The following is a 22866-nucleotide window of genomic DNA, read 5'->3' as shown; positions in this document are numbered from 1 at the left end:
AAGCATCAGTTTTGGCTCCAACCCTATTCCTATTTCCTATTAATGATCTCTTATTCGTCACTCATATCCCATCCATTCATAAGCAGATGACTCAACACTTCACAGTTCATTCACACTTAAACACCCATTCACAGATTTTAATATCTCTGACTCACAACTCAGTACAGCTATCTCCATAATTCAAGGCTTATCTAGGAACACTGAATCGGGGCAAAATAACTTGTGCCATTTAAGGTTAGTAAAACCAACTATATACAGTTTACTAACAAAGTTATTGCCAGTTTCCTACTAATAGAAAGTTATTGCCAGTTTCCTACATTACCTTCAATGCTGCTAATATTCCTGTCTCCAGAAGTATTAAAATTCTCTGTTTCACTTAACAATCACCTTGGCTGGACCTACCATGTCAGATCACTTGCTAAAACCGTCTCAAAGAAGTTTGATTATTGCACAGAATTCGTAGTTTCTTCACTGACGAGCAGATGGCTGTAGTTCGTAGGAGTCATGTGCACTCTCAGTTGGAATATTGTCCACCCATGTGGAGTGGATGTGGGAAGGTTGCACTAATGCAACTAACCAAAACTGAGAACAAAGCTGTTAGAATTATTAATGACCTTGCTGTTACAAATAAACTACCCTCCCCCCCACAGGTAAGAAGGAATGGTGCCTCTCTTACATTATTTTAGATATTTTTATGGCAAATGCTTATACGAAGTTGCATCCATTATGCCACCTCTCCATGCCTTCCCCTCTGCTACACAGGCATCTGGTAGCGCTCATGGCTGGAATGTCACACTGCCATACTGCAGGAATTCCGCCTATCAGAAATCTTTTATTTCCCGAACTACATCTCTTTTGAACTCACTTCCTCAGAGTTGTTTCCGCCTAAACCTCAACCTACAGCTGTTCAGGTCCGACTGTTACAGATTTTTATGAACAGAGATAACCAGCAATCTTGTGTATGAATACCGGTTTCATACATTTGTTTTTCCTTCCTCTGTTTTGTTATTTATATATATATATATATATATATATATAAATATATATATACATATATATATAAATATATATATATATATAATATTTAGAGAGAGAGAGAGAGAGAGAGAGAGAGAGAGAGAGAGAGAGAGAGAGAGAAAGAGAGATTTTGGAACCTTTGTGGTTGTGGTAATGTGTGCGTTTTCGTACATGGGAGACCGAGGATTCGCGACTCCCCGTGGTAATAAAATTTTGGGAGTGTTCACCCGGCCACATACTGCTTTGGCGGACATAAGGGATGCTGTGGTTGAACCAATGTCGTGTACTATAAAGCATATTTACACCCAGTCGGCTTGCACGGGCTTATTACACACAGTTCACAGACTACACACACATCCAAGGCCACTCCAACATTACAAGCACTTCTCACCATACATAAAGTCTCTACTAGACAGCCTAAGCCACTGGTGGGGATACATAGACTGTATCGTCCCCACTTCGGTCGGGATAGGCTGGGCCTGCAGTGGACACTCAAACGGCTGATGATGATGATATATATATACAGAGAGAGAGAGAGAGAGTCATATATATAGATATAGATATACGTAGATAGACAGATAGATACAGTACATATATCTATATCTATACCTATCAATCTATCTGTCTATATAGATAGATAGATTGATTTAGATCGGCAGATATACTGTATATCTATATCTATCTATCTAGTTGTCTATCTATCTATCTATTTATCTAGATATCTATATCTATTTCTATATCTATCTATCTATACTGTAGATAGATAGATAGATATAGATATAGATATAGAGAGATAGATATAGACAGATAGATAGATGGATAGATAGATATAGATATACAATATGTATGTATGTATTTATCTGTCTATATCTATCTATTTATCTATATAGATAGATATATAGATATAGATAGATAGATTGATTGATATACTGTATATCTATATCTATCTGTCTCTCTACCTATCTATCTATATATCTATATCTATATCTATCTATCTATCTATATATACATATATCTATATCTATCTATCTATCTATATATTATATGGAGCCTCTGTGGTACAGTGGTAAAGTGTGCGTTTTCGTACACTGAAGAAGGAGGGTTCGCGCCCCGCCAGGGTAATAAACTTTGGGAGCGTTCTTCTGGCCACGTACTGCTTTGGCGGACATCAAGGGTGCTGTGGCTGAACCAGTGTCGCTTACTATAAAGTACGCTTGCACCCAGTCGGCTTGCGCGGGCCGATTACACTTGGTTCGCAGACTACACACACCTCCAAAGCCACTTCAACACTACAGTTACATTTACAAGCACTTCTCACCCTACACACAATCTCTACCAGACAGGCTAAGCCACTTTGTAGAGATACATTGGCTGTATCGTCCCTACTTCGGTCGGGATAGGCCGGTCCTGCAGTGAACACTCAAACGGCCGATGAGATATATATATATATATATTAATGCTGCACTCTGTCGATACTGAAAAGATACCTGTTACATATAAGGGAATAACATGGTATAATGTGAAAAATAAACTGTCAAGGGAATGATATTATGAAGCTGTGTATGCCATGTAAATACTGCCGTGTGTTGTTATAATACAGCGTACCGTACGTTCATAATACACCAAATAATAATTGTTTTGCCTCTCCCCACTTATTACACGCACTCCCAGCATCATAACACTCTCTCTCTCTCTCTCTCTCTCTGCCAACAGGCCAGTCATTGATCTGTCTATCTGTTCTTTGTCACACACACAGACACAGACAGACAGACAGACAAACAGACAGACACAGACACACACACACAAACAGACACAGACACACAGACGGACAGACAGACAGACAGACAGACACACACACACACACACACACACACACACACACACACACACACACACACACACACACACACACACACACGCACGCACGCACGCACGCACGCACGCACGCACACAGCCACCAGGCAAAACAATTATTAACCTCAAAATAATAGATCATCATCCCTGTGAGGCAGAGTGTTTCGGGTCTAGGCTACCACCGTCTAGAATATGTAACTAACCTCTTCACCTTGAAAGATTTGGCAGTAGTAAGACCATAGTACTAAAAACTATAGTGCTGGAGGGGATCATTGATGTTGAGTCTAACCCCCTTAGTTCGTGGGGCTTCTTCTTAGCCAAAGAAAAACTTGGTGGAAGCGAGTATAATGGAAAAATGGGGTCATGTTATAGAACCTGTTAATCATTTGAGTCTGAGTGACCTTCTGTAAAATTTATTCTTGCCATCCTTTGACGATTTTATTCAGCATAGGGATGACTTTTCAGACTTGTGAGCTTAGGTAAGCATTAATAAACCACTTCCATACGAGAGGCCTTTCCAAATTTGAAAAAAAAAAAATGTAGTCTGTTAGCAACAAAAACTAGAAAACTGACGTCAGCCGTAGTTCAGATGTTAATTCCTTCAATTCGATGACATATTTTCATAATATTCTTGTTGCTTTTGGGGAGTTTTACTCAGGTTAGGAGTAAATTTTGAACAGGATGGTTTAGATTTAACCCACATTTATCCTTTCACAGTGGGAAATCTCTGAGATGAATAAAATTGTTTGATAGCAGCAAAAATAACGCGGTGAAAGACGCCACCGGAATCAAGGTGTCAAGGGAGTTGACCAAATACGTCCCTGGAGGTGTTACATGAGGGAATAGCCTCCAGCCACCCCTTCCCCTTTACTTCAGTCTGTTTGCATCCTCAACTGAGCCAGGGACCTGAATTTGCAAAGTGATGGTTGAGTATCGTAGTCTGGAGAAGTTTTTAGTGGGTGCTTTCCTTATCATTTATGCACACCTCTTCTGGTTCCAACACATCATGCCGCCTTAAGAATCCATGTTTTTTCAATTTAAACATCAAAACTTTAAAAGCTCTGCCACTGCGTCCACAGTTGCCTTTGTTGATGATGATGGCGAGCACACGAACCATCCACATGAACATTACTGGACTGGTTACCTTGGAATCCTTAGTGAGCTCCAAGCCTTCCCAAAGACGCTTAAGATGACTGGAAACCTTTTTACCGAGATGCCAACAAATCATCCGAGGCAGTACTCGTAAATTACTAACCTCGTTCACGGCTCTCAGTGGTGTGCATGCTTATTTGCGGTTTGTTTTTATCTGACGGAACTAGGCTACTCTCACATCTTGAATATTATGCACTGGTACATGAAAACTAATAAGCATTATGTCTTAGGTAGAGATGAGTTTCCTTGGTTACTACTCAAATCCACCCTCTAATCTGACTAATATGGCCATCAATTGAGCTGAAACAGGTTATGGAGCTAAATCAGGTCAGATCACACGTGCTGCTGGTAGGCCATCACGAGATAACCATTAGCTCCAGACCTCTCCAGTGAAGTTATCATGTTGGATTCTCTCCACTGAGAAGTAAAAAAAAAAAAAAAAAAAAAAAAAAAAAAAACACGGCAGCGATCTTATCACAAGATTCTCGAACAAACTTAGAATCAACTTCCTCTTGTAACACAAAATTTCCTTTGAAGGATGAATAAGACGTTGTACTGTCTTTCCTGGAAAAAAAAAAAAAAACTAATCATGGTTAGGGCAGAGAATTAATATAGCTATGTTTGTGTATGAACCCGTGCCCCAGATTACTAACCTCATACACGGCTCCCAGAGGCATGACGAGACAGGCCACCATGAGGTCCGCCACGGCCAGGGACACGATGAGGAAGTTGGCCACCTGCTGAAGGTTCCGCTCCAGCAGGATGGCCGCGATCACAAACACGTTGCCTGAAAGAAAGATAGATAACTGTGAATAAAGAAGATTGTAATTAGTACAGAAAACAACGCGTTCAGGTAGTTAGGCCTGGGAGCTGGACCCAGGATTCCGGGGGCTTGAATGATGTTCGAATTAATGTCTGGCCCATTTCAGTGGGCATGCTGCTGATAATTCTCCCACTTTCGGACTCACCTTTCCTCGTTTTCTAGATATTACTTCCTCCCATTCCAAGGTGGAAAAAAATGGTCAGGATAATGGTGATGATTGCCAATGAATATAATGGACACTAATGGAACGGATAATGGAAGGTGACCACTAGTACTGTGATAGTAGGTTTAAGAGGTGTAGAATGCGTGAAGCTGAGAAACATGTACGGTATAATACGACAGAACAACAAAAAGAACATGAAAAAGTATCTGCATTACCCCCACACTCTCCCATCAAGACAAATCTGGTTTAAACGACGTTGTTTGTTGTTGTTGTTGTTGTTGTTGCTGAGTATTCTCTGTTTGTCTGGCCAAACATACTCATCAATCGCAAGCAGGCAGCCGCCTCTGTAGGGCCGTCCCGTGCACTGAACCAATGTTCTCTTGCGACAGATAGCGTCTTGTCACAGCGAGGAATAGGGAAGAGTAAGGAAGTTTTGTTCTCGGATGAACACCGCATTTGCGTTTTCCCATCCAGTTAACAGGAAGATCATAACGGGCTCCACATCACCCCCTTATTTGGTTCTGTGGTTACCAGCCATTGATGTAAATGGCTTCGTGGGTAACAGGAAACTAAGCTTGTCACTCAGTGTATAGCCACCTGAAGTGGAAAAATGAATAATAAAAGTGACAGGAAGGATGGGAGAAAAGGAACAGAGGAGAACAGATACAGAAAAATAATTAGGTGAATGAAGGAGGCGGTACTACATCAAGTGAGTTGATGATGGTCGCTACCATCTACTATCACTATAACACCTGTATAATGTGTGTTAGGGGGAGAGTGGTGGAAAGGAGTCAGTAGCATCAGGTCGAGAGGAGTGGCGGTATATGAGTTAGTCGGTGAAAGGGAAGGCAAATCCTCAATATCTGACATTTTATTGGAACAAGTGATTAAACATACGAGAATTTTTGACCTTTCTACCTCGTTTCTGACTGCGTCATGTATAACGGAATGGAGTATCAACTAGTTTCTACCGTCAAAGGTGTTTTAAAACTGATCGTCATAAATCAAGGACTTGCCTACACCATCGCCAACTTACGGCCATATGACAACATCTGCAAGGAAGGAGTCAGTGACAGATGGGCATATACAAAGCATGAGATGTGACAGATTATAAAGCTTTGTAGATGTAAAGAGAGAGAATATGGGTGGGGCGTCGAAGAATGCTTGACACAAATGAACGGTATGTGCGGAGAATACGTGACTGACCCCTTCACCCCGATCACCCGATTGAAATTGGTGGTTTACTGCGGTCTACTGTTCCGCTCCAGATAAAGCTGTGGTTGCAAAAACAAAAAGCATCCGATGACGTATTAATCATTATTATTATTATTATTACTATTATTATTATTATTATTATTATTATTATTATTATCATTATTATTATTATTATCATCATCATCATCATCATCATCATTCTTCTTCTTATTCTCCTTCTTATTCGTCTTCGTCTTCTTCTTCTTCTTCTTCTTCTTATTATTATTATTATTATTATCATTATTATTATTATTATCATCATTATCATTATCATCATCATTCTTCTTATTCTTCCTCTTCTTCGTCTTCTTGTAATTATTATTATTATTATTATTATTATTATTATTATTATTATTATTATTATCATCATCACCATCACCATCATCATTCCTACCACCAGACGATTTTATTCAACTTGGGACACATCACTAGAAGTCATTGCGTTAAAGAAGGCTACATCTTAATCGTCGAATCCTAAATCTATCTAGAGCTTCAAAACTCGTCTGATGACACCACCAATATCGTATATAAATGATGTCATTGTACTGAAGTGGTTGAAGGGAAATTAATGGTGTATGTGTGATGTGAAAGCTGAGAGAAAACATCCGAGCCGAAGAGATCCAGACAGGAGAAAGAAATAGGGAGCAATGAATCAGTGAGGAGCTTTTCTCGGAGGGAGGCTATTTATGGACTCGAGAGTAAAGTGATAGACCATAAGAGGAGACGAAGGTGTTGTGACAGAGAGGGAGAGGAGAAGGTGCATAAGCAATTCAGGGGTGTGAATCTACAAAGTCTTAGTGGATCTGGGGAACTTTTTCTCTTCCAGTACGATGTAAGTTGTTAGGTTAGACTATAAGGGTTAGGTTAGGTTAAGGTTGACTTAGGTTAGAGTTATCGGTACACAGAGTGAAAGCAATCATCGTAGGAAAAGAGACCTTATCGAGTTGTGGCAAAATGGTTCTATCAATAACCCAATCTTGTATTGCGTAAGGGCCTGGGATCAGGCTTCTTAATCCTGACATTAAATCGAGTAACAAGTACCTTTTCCCCTGAGTGGCATTATGTGAGTGCTATGGAGAAAGGTTGTGTCAAAGTAGTGGTCTGCTGTTCTAAATGACGTGAGTTCCATCCCGAGGCAAGGAAAGGTCTGATGATACTAATTTCATTAAAACATAATATACTGATCTTCCACAGACCTACTTCCGTTAATATCATTAACTTAGTCTTGGCTGATACTGCCCTAGCATGTGCTTAGTACGAACGGAGGGCATTAGTGCCGGAGCGGTGTCAGGCATAGGTGTATGGCACGTGGGAGGACTGATGGACCGCTGCAAACAGGCTAGGTCTATGGCGAGAGTCAGACACACAAAAATGACAACGGACATCTTTGACAGCCGCAACCAACACTGAAATATTATACGGAGAAAGAAATAATTATTTAAGAGAGGGGCAAAATGGTGAATCCCGGGAGTCCGACCCTAAATAAACTTTCGTTTGGGTCAAGGTTTACTACTGTACAAAATTTCGCGTGTCTACATAAAATTATGGCGTTGTTCCCAGTGGGTCATCGGGGTTTCAGCCTTATCTAGCAGTATGCGGAGTTTCGTGTTTTTAGGTTAAAAACCATGACCCCACACTCCATGGTGGGTGGCCTTTGCGAGTCTAACCCTGCCTAAAATGTGGCCCCAGTAAAGATCTACCATTGTGCAAAAACTCATGTTCTTAGGCAATGTTCCCCCTGGGGGCCGCCCCCACCCCACCCGTGGGAGGTGGAATTTACATATCCCCCGACAGTCGCAACACTCGGTGGTTCTTCCCTTTCCCAATACAAGGCCAGGGTGAACATCTATAAGTATGTAAAATTTCATGTTCTGCGGTTAAAAACTGGCCGAGCATAACGACTTTGTCCGAGACCATGGTGGGTAACACCATATACGAGTAACTTGGTGCCAGTACAAATCTGTTGTTGTGCAGAAATTCGTGTTGCTAGAGAGAGAGAGAGAGAGAGAGAGAGAGAGAGAGAGAGAGAGAGAGAGAGAGAGAGAGAGAGAGAGAGAGAGAAAACGCTGACATTCCCGAATGGCTTTGGGTGGAACATCCAGGGGCCTCTGCCCCCTTGGAAGGGGTCCTCGGGGTCCCACCCTGCCTGAAATTTGTCCCAAGGGGAGGCCTACCATTGTGCAAAATTTATTTTCCCAACACTCCTCCCATAAGGCCTGGACCTAATTCTTCAAGAAATTACTGTAACTCATTGAGTGAGGGAGTGAGTGAAACTCTTATGGACTAGCACTATATCTGGCCGTTCCTGTGGGTGTGGCAAAATCTTAGTATTAGGGTTCGAGTTAGGTCGAAAAAGCTAAAACTCTGCCTCCGGTATATCAGTGTACTACAGAAAAGCTAAAACTCTGCTTCCGGTATATCAGTGTACTACAGATAGTTCAAATACACTTGAACTCCTTGAATATGGTGGCGTACATTCTATCTTATTACTGCTGCCTCCTTACACTGATATGTAGATTGGAAGAGATTTTTCAGACTAGGGGGTTAGACAGAGCTTTTACTAACCCTTTCACTACAAAAGGCTTCCACTAAAACAAAATCATCTTAAAATAATGAAAACAGACCACAAAAAGCGTTCTCGAATATAAGGTTTTAATCTCATATTCTGTAAGGCTCAGCACTGCACTGGCAGGCCTATTTACCCGAGTGAGGGGAACGGAGGCATCTGGCAGCGACGTCAGCCAATTACCTCTTCACCAGAATGGAAAAGTGATGGATTTTTTTCACCTTGATAAATGTTGGGTCTGAGACGGAGAAACTAGCGAGGAGGGTAAGGGTCTATTTATGTAAGGGAAAACTTGTAAAGAGCACGTATGAGCACTGCTGATTTGTTTTACACTGTACTGAAATATGGAGTCTGATGTTCCTGTAATTTAAAGATACATGATTGATTCTTACCAATATGAAGTGAAGTTCAGGTCACAAACACGGCCGTCCTCAAAGATGTAATAGAAAGATAGAGCATAGGGATATGATAGTAAGTCTGAATGGGAAAAATATGAAGGAAATGAAGTGTCTTAGGTACCACGGGTAAATGTAGCAAGAAATGGGATTTTTGCCTCTGAAACAAGTCATAGGATAAGTGGGGTGAATCTATGGGGAAGTTGAGAAGTGTGTGGGGAAGGAAAGATGAATGTCTGTTTAGGTGAAGATGAGTGCGTATGAAGGCAGAAGGACGCCGACAGTACTGTATGGATGCGAAGTGTGAGGCCTGAATGCTACTCGTATACTAAAGTCCTTTTAACTTAACATGGCTCCGATGTCTGTCCTATGACAGCATGTTTTACGTAGCTCAGTGGCGATCCTTCAGCTCTACCTTTCCATAGCAGTATTTCATATCCAGCATCATATTCCAGTGTTAATCTCATGCTATAACTCAGCAATTGACGGCAGTTTTAGGCCAAGTTAGAGTAAAAAAGAGTACAGTTAACGAAATCAGGTGAAAATGCCGGAGATGAAGTGCCTTAGAAGAATAGTATAATGGGTTGAGATGCTTTGGCAGGGTGAGAAATGGCGTTGTGAGAGACGGAGAGACGTGGAAGCAAACGTAGTTCTGTACAATGGAAGGGGCAAAGCAGGATGTATTAACTCCCTGATTCCATTGAAGTCATGTTTAGGTAATTCTTACTACTTGTAAACATTTATTATTATTATTATTATTATTACTATTATTATTATTATTATTATTATTATTATTATTATTATTATCATTATTATTGTTATTATTATTATTATTATTATTATTATTATTATTATTAAAGTGGTAGGTGGGCGCGCTCACCATTCACTCACTCGATGTAGTGCTGCTCTTGGGTGTCTGTCCTTTCCTCTCCTCCATCCTTCTTTCCTTCCATCCTCTTCTATCATTCTTTCCTTCATTCTTTCCTCGTCCTTCTTCCTACGGGTGACTTTATATTCCCTCTTCATTCTTTCTTTTTTTCATTCTTTCCTCTTCCTTCTGCCTGTGGGTGACTCTACACTAAGTGACAAGCCAAATGGTTTCCTGTATACCAGGAAACCATTTACTACGCTGGGTGGTAACCATATAACCAAATTTTGGCACATGGTGGTTTAGTAGGTAATTTCGGGCTCTCCAATCGGATTGAGCCGGTGAAGGTTTATATCCAAGGGTTGGTTGGGGTTTATTGCTCACGTAATGCCACTCAGGGATGAGTGAGGCTGGTCACTCTCATCTTAAATGTCAGGACCAACTTGCCTAGCCCCGGGCTCCTACGCTCCTCATGGGACAATGTAGGATTGGATGATGATGATGACGATGAATTATTATTATTATTATTATTATTATTATTATATCACATTTATTGTTATCATCATTATTATTATTTAGTTTATGGGAGGCGTCTCGTAGTGAAACGGTCAGTGATGTATTGATGACTATATCTAACATCTCCAACTTGAAACAAAAGCTGAATAAAATCGCCCCGGAGCAGCAAGAATGAAGTAAAAATAACTACCGGTACCGTATTAGAGAATGAAGGGGTATACTGTAGTGTAGTAGTAGTAGTAGTAGTAGTAGTAGTAGTAGTAGTAGTAGTTGTGGTAGTAGTTTGTTGTTGTTATTGTTGTCGTAGCCCTAGGTTCATCAAAAATGTAAACCCAGTGGACTGCTGGCTTCAGCTGGTCTCCTGCTAGCCATCATCTTTCTTGTGGGGGGAAAGAGAAGTAAATGAAGGACATTTCTCTAACCAGGCAGTCCAGCAACCCAGTCATATCAGTGCCACCATATTAAGGCGGCCCTCTTCAGTACCTGGCCATATGAAGTAAATGTGTCGTGGAAAAATTATAAGAAAGTATACAAAACAAAAGTTGAAGGAGTGGCTGGAAGAATGAAGCTAAGGAGAGGTCGAAGGATACTGTAAGAGAGATTCTGATTACTGAATTATGAGCACCTGTGAATAAGAGGCGGGTATGGAATTGGATGAAAGTGGTTTATAGAAGGATGACTCACTGTTCACGGTTTAAAACAGGGAAGAAGTGAAACAACTGAGGTAAGCCGTAAATCGGTGAAGCCTACTCATGGGCGGTTTAAAACTGCTTTGTACAGACCACTACAAAGGACTGCTGAGAGAATGAATGCCAGTACTTGAAGTTGCTTTCTCCTGCTTTCGGGCGCTACTCCGCTGGGACGGGTAACAGCAAGCACGTATTAAGATAAGAAAGAAAAACAAACAAATGCGAAAATATATGCAGCATACAATTTTTCGTAATACTGTAATGCAAAAGCATATCCAGATTAGGGTGGTAACGATGATTAACCTCTTGTTCTTGCGGAAAGTATAACGGGGACAGTGCTGAGGCAATACCAGAACATTTTCCATGATATTCCAAAATTTAGAACGTAGTGCCAACACTGCTGATGCTGAAACAGGTTTGAAGCCTCTTCGCGAAAATGTTATGCAGTGCAGTACAGAGCCTTCTTCACAGAATCTCACCCGGTTAATGAAGGCAGAAGCCAATCAGCGGTGAGATGACATATGCAGCTGAGTTTCGGATACTGGTCTGTCGAGGCAATCCAGTACCTTGTTGATGTGGTAAGGGAAGCACTTGTCAACGAGAAAGACGTCCCCTTACTGAAGGGTTGGGTGGAGCCTGTTAGTGCCTTTAGTCCGATGAAGTATTATTATTATACATTTTCTGTCTACAGACGTTTTTATTTACCCTGAGATAAACTTTTCGAATTTGAGGGGTTATGTATAGTCTTCATTCAGTCTCTCACTACTATCGTGTTCTCGTAAGCCAAATAAAGGGTCTGACAGAAGCAAGAATAAAGTGAAAATGACTATCTAACAGTGAAATTGCGTTGTCTCGTTCCTCATTCCCTCTACTGACACTCCCCTCCAGTTCCTCCACCTTAACTCGGCAGAGAGCTTCGTCTTTTTGCAGCACATTTCTTGTAGCTGAGCGGGAAAATACAACAATATTAAGGCCCTAAATCCTTTCCATATTAATTCTTAGTGACAAGCACCACATTCTAGAATCCAGTGTCAAACTCGTGCCACAGTTCTCATTCCAGATGGAGAGATGGCAAGTTTAGGATGAGTTAAAGCGGACAGTGCACAACCGTACCATTAGTTTATGCTGCCGACCCTCCACTCTCACAGCGTGTGTCTCAAAGGCCTCGCCAAGATGAAAGCAGGAGGGAGGGTCCTTCAGGATCAGCATGTCGAGAAAAAAGGGAGAGGAGAGATTGAAAAAAAGGAAGAAAACAAAATGGCATTAAAATTGGGTGCGAGTCCATACAAATATTGTTATGATTTAGAGTGATCTGTCGAAAAATACACACACACACACACACACACACACACACACACACACACACAGATGTGTATATATATATATATATATATATATATATATATATATATATATATATATATATATATATAGAGAGAGAGAGAGAGAGAGAGAGAGAGAGAGAGAGAGAGAGAGAGAGAGAGAGAGAGAGATATCTGTCTATCTATCTATCTACCTATCTGTCTGTCTATCTATCTGTCTATCTATCTACCTACCTACCTATCTATCTATCTATCTATATATATAACGAACAAGGAGGAAGAATGAATGGGATTGTTCAAGCAAAAATAAAATGTTTCCCATTGTTCAGTTTGACAGCTACTTCCGCGTGCAGGTGTTGCGTTATGCAGTGTTGCGGCATATATATCAGTGTGTGTTGTGCCGCTGTTATAAATCAGTGTGTCGAAGGGTGTTGTAACAAGTGTGTCGCTGTGCGTGTGTTGTAACAAGTGTGTCAGTGTATGGTGTACCAAGTGTGTCAGTGTACGGTGTACCAAGTAAGTCAGTGTATGGTGTACCAAGTGTGTCAGTGTATGGTGTACCAAGTGTGTCAATATGTGTGTGTGTTGTGGCGTGTCAGTGTGTGTTAACCGAAGTGTGTCAGTGAGTGTTGTACCAAATGTGTCAGTGACTCGTGACAACTATTGGTGGAAATGTGGTAATTATAGTACCACATGATACAGGAATGTAGCATATGCTGGAATAAGTACTGCAGAAAGTGTACTAAGTGTTCTCCCCAGGATGTGACGCCAGATGTAAGGATTTATATGACAAGAGGTGCTGCAAGACATTGGGCTAGAAGTGAAGTTTGTGCAAGCCGATGAGCGGAAGCTACTACGCCGAACACGGTAGCAACCTTCTCTACACTCGATTAACAAAAGAGACGAGGGATACTGCAAAATGCTCGATGGTTCACCTTCACTTTAGTATCCCAGTTTCCATGAGGACGCAATACATCACTTGGTTGGAACATTTTCTTTCTTCATAGTTAGTATTGTCATCAAATGTACATTCATTTAAATACACATTATTTTCTTTCAATATCACGAGCTGCATTGATGATGAAGGATATCATTGGTCCCCTCTAGGGCAATACTTTTTTGATCGTATGTACCTATCTCTGAGATGTGCTTGGTGGTAATTATAATAGCTCCTATAACATTTGCTGGGGTTCTCTGCCTCACTATGGAGAAGGCCTAATACAGTTGGGGCCAATTTGTTGTGTCAAACAGAAGTACAGTTAAAGTAAATTATTGTGTTCGATGAAGGTACAATCGAGGTAAAAACGTGTCACAAGAATCAGTGGTGATAGAGGTACGTAACTTCCACCAACACTGATACTCCCACACAACTTTTGCCTCCAGCTGTACTTTCACCATCACAGACTATCTAGTACACCTTTTAGCCCTGACTATGCATCAACTCCTTCGGTATCATAATGTCTTACTTATTTTATTCTTGCTGCTATATCACGATTTTATGCAATATGGGAGACGAAGAAGTGAAGTGGTTTACGGAGGTACTATCTAACCTCTCCATTTCAAAATGTCTCACGTATCTGCATATAATTGCTTGGCGATGCCAAGAATGAAATTTAAAAGACGTCAATAGGTGGGACGTGTAAATCCAAGATGTCTATGACTTCATTAGACGACAGAATGTCTAACAAAAGCAAAAATTGCTGTTAGAATTAAGAAGATTTCCTTTTTATAGTAGTTTTTGATTACCATTATATTACCACCCTCTCCATCTATTCACTCCATATCATAATTCCCTAAGCTCATTCACTATCGCGTCTGTTCTAACTTGACGACCTCTGACCCCTGTAAGTTCAGCTGATGGCCAGGTGTAGTCAAACTGCTGGGTCGATTTGGCTAGTAACAAAGGAGACCCATTCCTGTCTCGTAACTAAGGCTCCTCGAATTTCAAGCATACACGATTAAATATTCTAGTTAGGAGATTGGCCCAGTTTCGTCAGGTAACAACACACCGACTATCATCACCTCGCCGCTTATTCCACACAAAGCTCTAAGCTGGTATAGTGGAACACTATTTCTTATTTGCTGGGATACAGCTCTGGTCTTCTTGAATGGGGAATTATTATTATTATATAAAAGGAGCAACCTCGCTTTGCTATGGACTCCAAATTACATTCATATATCTGATTAAAGTGAGAGGAATTATCCGTATACAAGGTGAGCGTCGGCCCCAGTATTTCCATATGAGAGAATAATTTAATTGAAAATCTCGGAGGCTGAGGGAAAGCCGTGAGCTATATGAAATAAAGGGATGCTCTGCCTCCAGCGTCTTCATAATTCAATGAAGACATCCTTTGTACGTGGGAATAACAACAAGGATGTTGTATAAATCTCTGGATGTAAGTGATGACTGGAAGCAATAAGACACATGCACATCAATACTTTAAACATTCTACTTTAAACATTCCAACAGTTTGTGCATTACTTCACTGAAACTAAGCATCTGTATCAGCCTGTAGGGATTCCACTGTACCACTGAACCATCTCCTAGGACAGAACAATGATAATTTGAATTTATCCTTCTTTATCCTGACCAATGACGACTCGACGAGTCAGGAAATGGGGCATGTGAAACTCCAAGGACTGCACTGAGCATTTCTCTCGAAGTACGAGCCGATTGTCACTAATATGAACTTTCAGGGTGCGATAGTATGTCGACATATGGAAGTAGGGCCGACATAATACCAGCGCCACTTTTAAATTCTCGCCACGGCTGGATATGAGCTCAGCGTCAGGACTCAACGAACGTGATAATTTCTGAGCCACCGTGACTCCCACTCTTAACACAGGCACATGAATATTAGCCAGACCCATTATTTATGTACTGTTATTAAGACATGATTCATCTGACATTTAAACTGCAGTAATAAACGGAAGAAGAACCTTATTTTTGGTTAAAAACAATTACTTTAGGCAAAAGAATATCAATAGATCATTTTTTCTGACACTGTAGTGGGCATCTTCATTTCTTGGGCACATATGTGTGTGCTTTCGTTGTATGTGATATATAGTACCAATTCTTCATTCCCGTCGCCTCTGATTTTGTTAATAAAAACTGATATACAGAGTTGTCAGCAATATCGTCCATGACGCCAAAGTCGTTCAACGAAAAATAGTGAAATTGTAAACAGAAAGGAAGAAGGTGTTGTTGCGTTTTGTGAAATAAAGTGAAAGGGGTGAATGAAGGCCATAGCTAACTCTTCTTCTCCGATAAGAGTAAAGAAAGACGTCACCGGATTCAAGGTCTTAGCCACTTCAGTATGACGACGTATTTTCTCTTTTACTCTTACTACCTCCCGGCGATTTTATTCAGCTTGGAGAGTTCTGTAGTTAAGAGGCGTACATGTACTGTAGATCTACCCGTCATGTCATCAGCAGGGGTCCCTCCTAAGTTGAACAGAATTTTCTGAAGGTAGCAAGAAAAAAAAGTTCTCGAGTTCAAGGGGTCAAGAAATCTAAGGCCAGTCAGTAGAAAAAGAAAGAAAGAAATGGTCTCATGGTCGGCACAACTCTATTGTTCTATTCCAGCTAAAGCCAGACAGTTTTATTCAGCTGAGACTGAGTACAGGAGACAAAGTGTTAATAATGGACGGGACTACAGTATTCTGTTCTAGCTAATACCAGGCGAATTGATTCAGTAGAGAGAGATTTATAGGAACCTACAGTTATTAAGCTCACTATGTTTACTTCGTCGTCACTATTTTCTCCTTCCCAGCGTAAGACCGACAGAGGAGTTTATTGATATGACTGAAAACAGACAGAGGAAGATTCCGTACCGGAGGCTTGATGATATATTGACGATACAATTCCAAGGCATTGCAAAGGAACCAGCACTCCTGGGAAATTCCATCGCCAGTTGGAAGATGTCTTTCAACCCCCACAATTTGCAACATATTATCTAGCACAAACCTGAACTTATTTGAGCTAAGACAACGGTAGAAATATTTTTATGATGTGTCGACATACAGGAAGTTCTCTTTATATGTCACACACACACACACACACACACACACACACACACACACACACACACACACACACACACACACACACACACACACACACACATATATATATATATATATATATATATATATATATATATATATATATATATATATATATATATATATATATATATATGGCCCGTTTTGCCTCTTCTATAGTACCAGTCATATAGAAACTAGGACAAACAAGTAAAGTACATGCTGATAGGTATCAGGTAAATACTACTACAGTGCAATACACACAGCTTGACCTTTGACCTTATCCTGTGATATTCTCCTTTGACATATTGTTCTAAATTTTTCTTCTTTATTCTCGGCTTACCCTGAAACACTTCTGCAGGTTTGGAATGAACTGGATAAAATTACTTACGCTGAGGTTAACATATAACCCTGACCTTTGCTTTATTGTTCTAATAAATACTAGGTCATTCCGTTTGCTGATTCTCAACCCTTCCACAAAGTTTAGTACAGAGCACATCACAACTGTTTTAGTTATTTTGTTCACACAAGAAAAACACGAGTCAGCATTTGACCTTGCCCCGTGACCTTGATTTTTTACTGATGTTCTCAGAATTGACTCCCTTCGTCCTTGTCTTATCAGTCCTTCCACCAAGCTTAGTCTAAATCGGGTCAAAGCTGTTTTAGTTGACTTTGTTTTGTGACCTTGATCTGTAATCTATTATACTAAAGAAAGTATGGGCCGTAGTCTCAAACTGTGGGCAGGCGTTCACCTTGCTCTATGTGTACTTTTGGGTAATCTTAACGCACGAAAGGGAGAGCGTTCCCCTGCGAACCAGGAAGGAGTACCGCAACTCAGTACTGGAATCTGTGGGGAGTCTCATTGCACATTTTCACATGCCTCTTCGTCATATCATACTAGCCTTGTGCATAGAAATCTATGTAGAATTTGAAGGACCGTATGATTTGTGATGGTAATTTTAATCCGATAAAAACATCATGTAAGGAAAAAAAAATAGCGTTTGATACTTTTATCGTTTTAAAAGACTTCACTGTTTCTCCGGAGACTGTTAATTTACGACGAGACGAAAACAAAGGTGAGATACTGTAACAGCCTTCATTTAATTTTTCAATATTTCTACCAAGCTGTTTATCAGATACGGTATATGATGCCTTAATAAATAGGCTGATTAGTGCACGAAATGATGCCAAACAGTAAAGAAAGGCCGAGTATTACCTCAACAGACGAATCGTGCACAGCCACTTAGTGTGAATTACGAAGTCTCAAGCACTCGTTCAGTCAACTTTTGCAAGTTCTCTCTGTTTTGTTCTGGCATGGCAATATATTTTTCTGGTGTATTTTGGTGTGACACGAACGAATTTGGCCTTTATTTTCGGTGCTTTTGACTGGTTTTGAAATTAACCTCCTCCCCCCCAGTGTCTAGGGGGTCTGGTGGGGTTTCGGGGTTTTGGGTGGTGCAAAATGGCAAAAACAAGCACTGGGGCAGAAATATAGTCAAAATCGGTATGACCAGCCAAGGGTATTCGCAGAGTTAATACTGACAGAATGAACCTCTTTGAAGCTATGTGTGACACCAAATTTTTCCTACGGTTCAGAGACTGTATCCATACTCTTACACAGAGTATTCAAGAATAAATTCGTCTTTAATGATAAACTGCTATCATTGAGATTATACTGTATGTGAATTTTAGAAACTGTTTTTTTTCCTAATAAGGTTTTAGATTTTAAATTTAATTAAGGCTACCGACTGTTTGCCACGCCTACCCACACGAAAGGGTGCGCTCTTACGCATTCAAGATTACCACTTATGTTGAAGGTGTGAGCTTCCACTTTGAACGGGGTGTGGGAAGAGTAACCCTTGCTCTCAGTTTCAAGACTAAGGGCGTTAACCTCTTGACTCACCCTCAACTCTTTCACTAAGTGTTGTTGAAACTGGATCAAAACTGTTTGAGAAAACTAGTGCCGGTACGATACAACTCGGTCCCATTCTAACATAGATGCCTAAGCGCAAGATGTTGAGGTAAGTGTCAGCACCTAAAAAATTTTGTAATACTGTGGAACAGATCCTTGACTTAAAAGGAAGATTACCTGTACTCTGAAAATTGATAGTGTAGAGTAAATTACGTCTCGATGCTAACATGTATATAAACAATTGCAAAATAACAGACGCAGAAACTCTGGACTCCTAATATGGGGTTTTGCTAAAGCCTGCCGGCGTGAAACAGGAGCTTCAGAGAAATACAAGGCAGTCACTAAGTCACTCAAGTGAAGCACATCGTTTCTGAAAAGGGTCAGTAAGAGACAGACAGGCAAGGCCGTTCCCAAAGATCATCCCGCAGGTAAATTATAAACTTGGGGAAACAGGAATACTACAGCACAGGGCAGTATCTCTTCCAGTTTGTGTCTAAACAGAACAGAAGCTGAATTACTAAGCAAACTTACCATCACTTCCCTGTCGTAACTAGGGTTTGTGTTTTTAGGAAGAACAAAGAATCTCTAGCATCGTCCCGCGTCACACGTTAATCTTGCAAAAACTAACTTTAGTTCAGAGAGGAAATTCACCATGAACTGTTTAGTGTTTTATGGAAGAACGGCAGGGAAAGGAGAGTAAAGACACCTCCAGTGCCTCTTATTCAACCTGCATGCGAAAATTTGAATTAAGACGGGGAAGTGATCCCACTTTTGTCTGTGAATTCGGGACCAGGAACCTAATGTCTGGCACAAATGATCTAGTTGGAGAGGAAGCGATTCCTGTTAGTGGAAAAGTCACCATCACCGGCAGCTACAGTGCCAAAAGGAGGAGGAGGATACGATTACGAACTGGCCCTTTAGAGGCTGTTAGCTACATGACAGGCTATAACAAACTTCAATATTTTATCTGTCATATACAAGGATAGGAAAGCAGAAGCACAGCCGAAGCCAGCAAGAAATAGTGAGGAGGAATGTTATCTATCTATACACCTAGGCTGCTTCCCTCAAAGAAAGGGAGGTAGCCGAGACAGGAAGACACACTCCCAATTTACTCATCCAAACTCACATTTATTAGTATCATGTTGCACAGAAATGCTGTCATGGAAATTTCATAGGAAAGGATGAAAGGATATCATATTCTATACTATTTAACTTGCAAGGGAAACACATCTAGTTAACGTAAGGAACTGATGTTGTTCTGTGGTCACTGGTATGCCTTCCATGTTTTGAACTGCAAGAAATCTAAATTCATAGATGTGTTATTCGGAAGTCAACATGCTTGGCTGGGGATTAGAAGACAATACATACCCAGGCGGTAAATGTTAGCGTTGTAGCACAGTTAACCACATAAGGAGGCAACCTGTTTCGTATAATTACAATTCTGTTGCAGAAGTGTTTAGGTTCATATGAGTAGAAACGCTTGTCAACGATTTTATGTCCATTGCCTCTAATATAATTCGACTGATCTGTGAAGTGTTTCTTAGCAGCAATATTTTCATGTCTTTTAAGGATTTTGTATTCTTTATTTCAGTCTCCTTATAGACCGTGCTTAGTTAAGGTAAACAGTTTCAACCCTTGTAATGGTTTGTTTCTCAATTTTCGTGTCTTCTTTGTCACCCTTCACTATACTCTCTTAAGTTTCTCCATATCTTTTTTACAATAAGGTAGCCAGTTCTGGACGAAATTCTTTGTGTGTGGGCGGTCAAAGGTATTATACAGGGCGAGGACGACATTTTCTGATTTATGTTCGAATGCCCTACTTATGAATCCAATAAACTTACCGATTAAAAATGAAAACAACCTCTGTACACCGTTGACTAGGATTCAAATTACTCGTTATTATAACTCTTAGGTCTTTTTTCATGGTTTCCCTGTAAAGTCGAACATTATTATGCACATTACTTTTATTAATATTGAAGACCATTTGGCATGTTTGGGCTCAATAAAACAGTTGATCAACATCTCTCTGAACTGCCTGCCTCTGCAATGCTATGTCTCCTGTGTTACCTATTTCCGTATCATCAACAACTTGAGAATTCTTACAATATAATCCTTCATCAATATCATTTACGTATGGTAAATAAAGAACAGACCCTAATTCTGAACCCTGTGGCACTCCATTTGTAAACCTATCTAGCCAGATTCTTTTACATATATTACAACTCTATGTTTTCGTCCAGTAAGCTACTCTTCGCTCCACCTGAGCACACTGCCACTGAAACCATGTCTTTAGCTTCCGAAAGAGCATTTTGTGTGGACCTTTGTCAAAAGCCTTTGAAAATCGAGAAAGACAACATGAATGGATTTAGCCCGGTTGTATATGTTCAGTACAGTCATCATTGAAAAAGTCCTATACATTCGTGAGGCATTAGTGCTTATTCCGAAAACCATGCTGCGAATCTTTGATAAGATTATTTGTTTCCAAGTGTCTTACAAACTTGTCTCCGATAATAGTTTCCAGCAACGTACAAACCACTCACGTTTAATTGGGCGATAGGTTTCTGGTTGTGCTTTGTTGCCTTTTTTGAATATCGAGGATACGTTGGCAAGCTTCCACTTTTGTGGCACCTTACTGCTGTTTAGTGATAAATTAAAAAGTTCAGGTAAAGGCTTTTGATATTTCATTCTGTAGTTCCTTTGATACACGTGGAGATATTTTGTCCAAACCTGGTGTTTTATTCACCTAAAGTTTACTGATTGCAAGTCGAACATCTCTTTCACAAACTTTAATATCACTGATGATGTTACTTTCTTCTATAGGAACTGGAGAAACTGCAAGAGTCCCACTTGTACTTTTCACTGTAAATACTGACGCAAAGAATGTATTAAAAACTTTCTCCATCTTAGTTTCATCATTAGGATGACCTCTGTTTTCTGTGATGAAGGGGTCAGATTGTTGAAGTAATTACCTTTTTATTTTTGATGCAGCTGAAAAATTCTTTAGGGTTTAATTTACTGACATTAGCAATAAGAGCATCAATTTTTTTTCTTGCTTTCCTTAATATATTGGCTTTCCATCAAAAAGCATCATATTCATTTTTATCATTATGATTCCCTGTAGCATTCAAATTCTTGTCCATTATTTTTTTTGCTAAGTCAGTGTTTAATATCGGACTTCCACCATTAGGGTTTTGAATTTTGGGCAGGGTTTCTGTTGCGCTTTGCAATACATAACTGGACTATTTTGTTGAGAGTTTCTTTTCAGAGTTGCCATGCAGCACTGATATCTAACAATTCGATGAAGGGGCGCCAATCACTGGTACATACAATTGCCTTTAATTTATCAAAATTACCTCTCTAATGGCTGGAGAATTTTCGCAGATCTGGGCTTGCCATTATCTTCATTAGATTGAAGGGTAAATGTAACTATACGATGATTGCTTGTACTAAATTCTTCTACAATACCGTTGCTCACTAAATTTTCTGATGTGGAAAAGCAAGATCTAAGATGTTAGCTCTGAGTGCTGGATAATTTACAGACTGATGAAATGAACTTTCCTGCAAGTTTGTATACCGGTATAGGTCTGAACAATTGTTTGAGGATAGGACTTCTCCCCATTTTGAAACTTATGAATTAAAATTGTCAAATAATGCAGTCTTTGGCATCCTAGAGGTTTCGCCTGTTTGACTGTAGATCTCGTTGTCGATGCTCAGTGACCGTCTAGGTGGACAACGGATTAAACTAAGTTTGATCTTATGATAAGATTCATTTCTAAGCTGAAGGTAAATACTCGTACAGTCGATGTTTTCAATAAATGGCTAGGTAATAATATACGACTGGATGGAATCCTGATGTATGCCCGTGTATGGGTGAGTGTATATTGAGTGACAATCCAAATGGTTTCATGTACACAAGGAAACCGTTTACTACGCTGAGTGGTAACCATATATGCCTCTCAGGGATGAGTGACGTCGGCCACTCTCATCTTGAATGTCAGGACAAATTTTCCTAGCCCTGGGCTACTACTGTACGTCCTCATGGGGCAACACAGGATTGGATGATGGATATATATATATATATATATATATATATATATATATATATATATATATATATATATATATTTGTGTGTGTGTGTGTGTGTGTGTGTGTGTGTGTGTGTGTGTGTGTGTGTGTGTGTGTGTGCATTTATATGTATATCGAACTAGGGACCTCTCAGTTGCAGTCAGAATATATTCTGATTCCACTAACCGCCATCCCTTGTGCCGTACCATATTATATTCTTATCCCA

The 22866-nt window shown here is 40.1% G+C and overlaps 1 protein-coding gene across 1 annotated transcript in view; it reads right to left on the bottom strand.

Annotated features, from left to right (window-relative positions):
- LOC145401315 (5-hydroxytryptamine receptor-like) overlaps nucleotides 1-22866 on the bottom strand; it is a 229125-nt gene that overhangs the window by 159320 nt on the left and 46939 nt on the right. The window contains exon 2 of the mRNA XM_080273640.1: nucleotides 4677-4810. Within this exon, the coding sequence (XP_080129766.1) occupies nucleotides 4677-4810 (134 nt within the window). The remainder of the gene's footprint in view (nucleotides 1-4676; nucleotides 4811-22866) is intronic.

The sequence above is a fragment of the Coenobita brevimanus genome, chromosome 55, assembly GCF_032717465.1.
Source record: "Coenobita brevimanus isolate Jiangsu-jjx chromosome 55, ASM3271746v2, whole genome shotgun sequence".
In the NCBI taxonomy this organism is placed as follows: Eukaryota; Metazoa; Arthropoda; class Malacostraca; order Decapoda; family Coenobitidae; genus Coenobita; species Coenobita brevimanus.
This window is presented reverse-complemented; position numbering and strand designations above follow the sequence as displayed.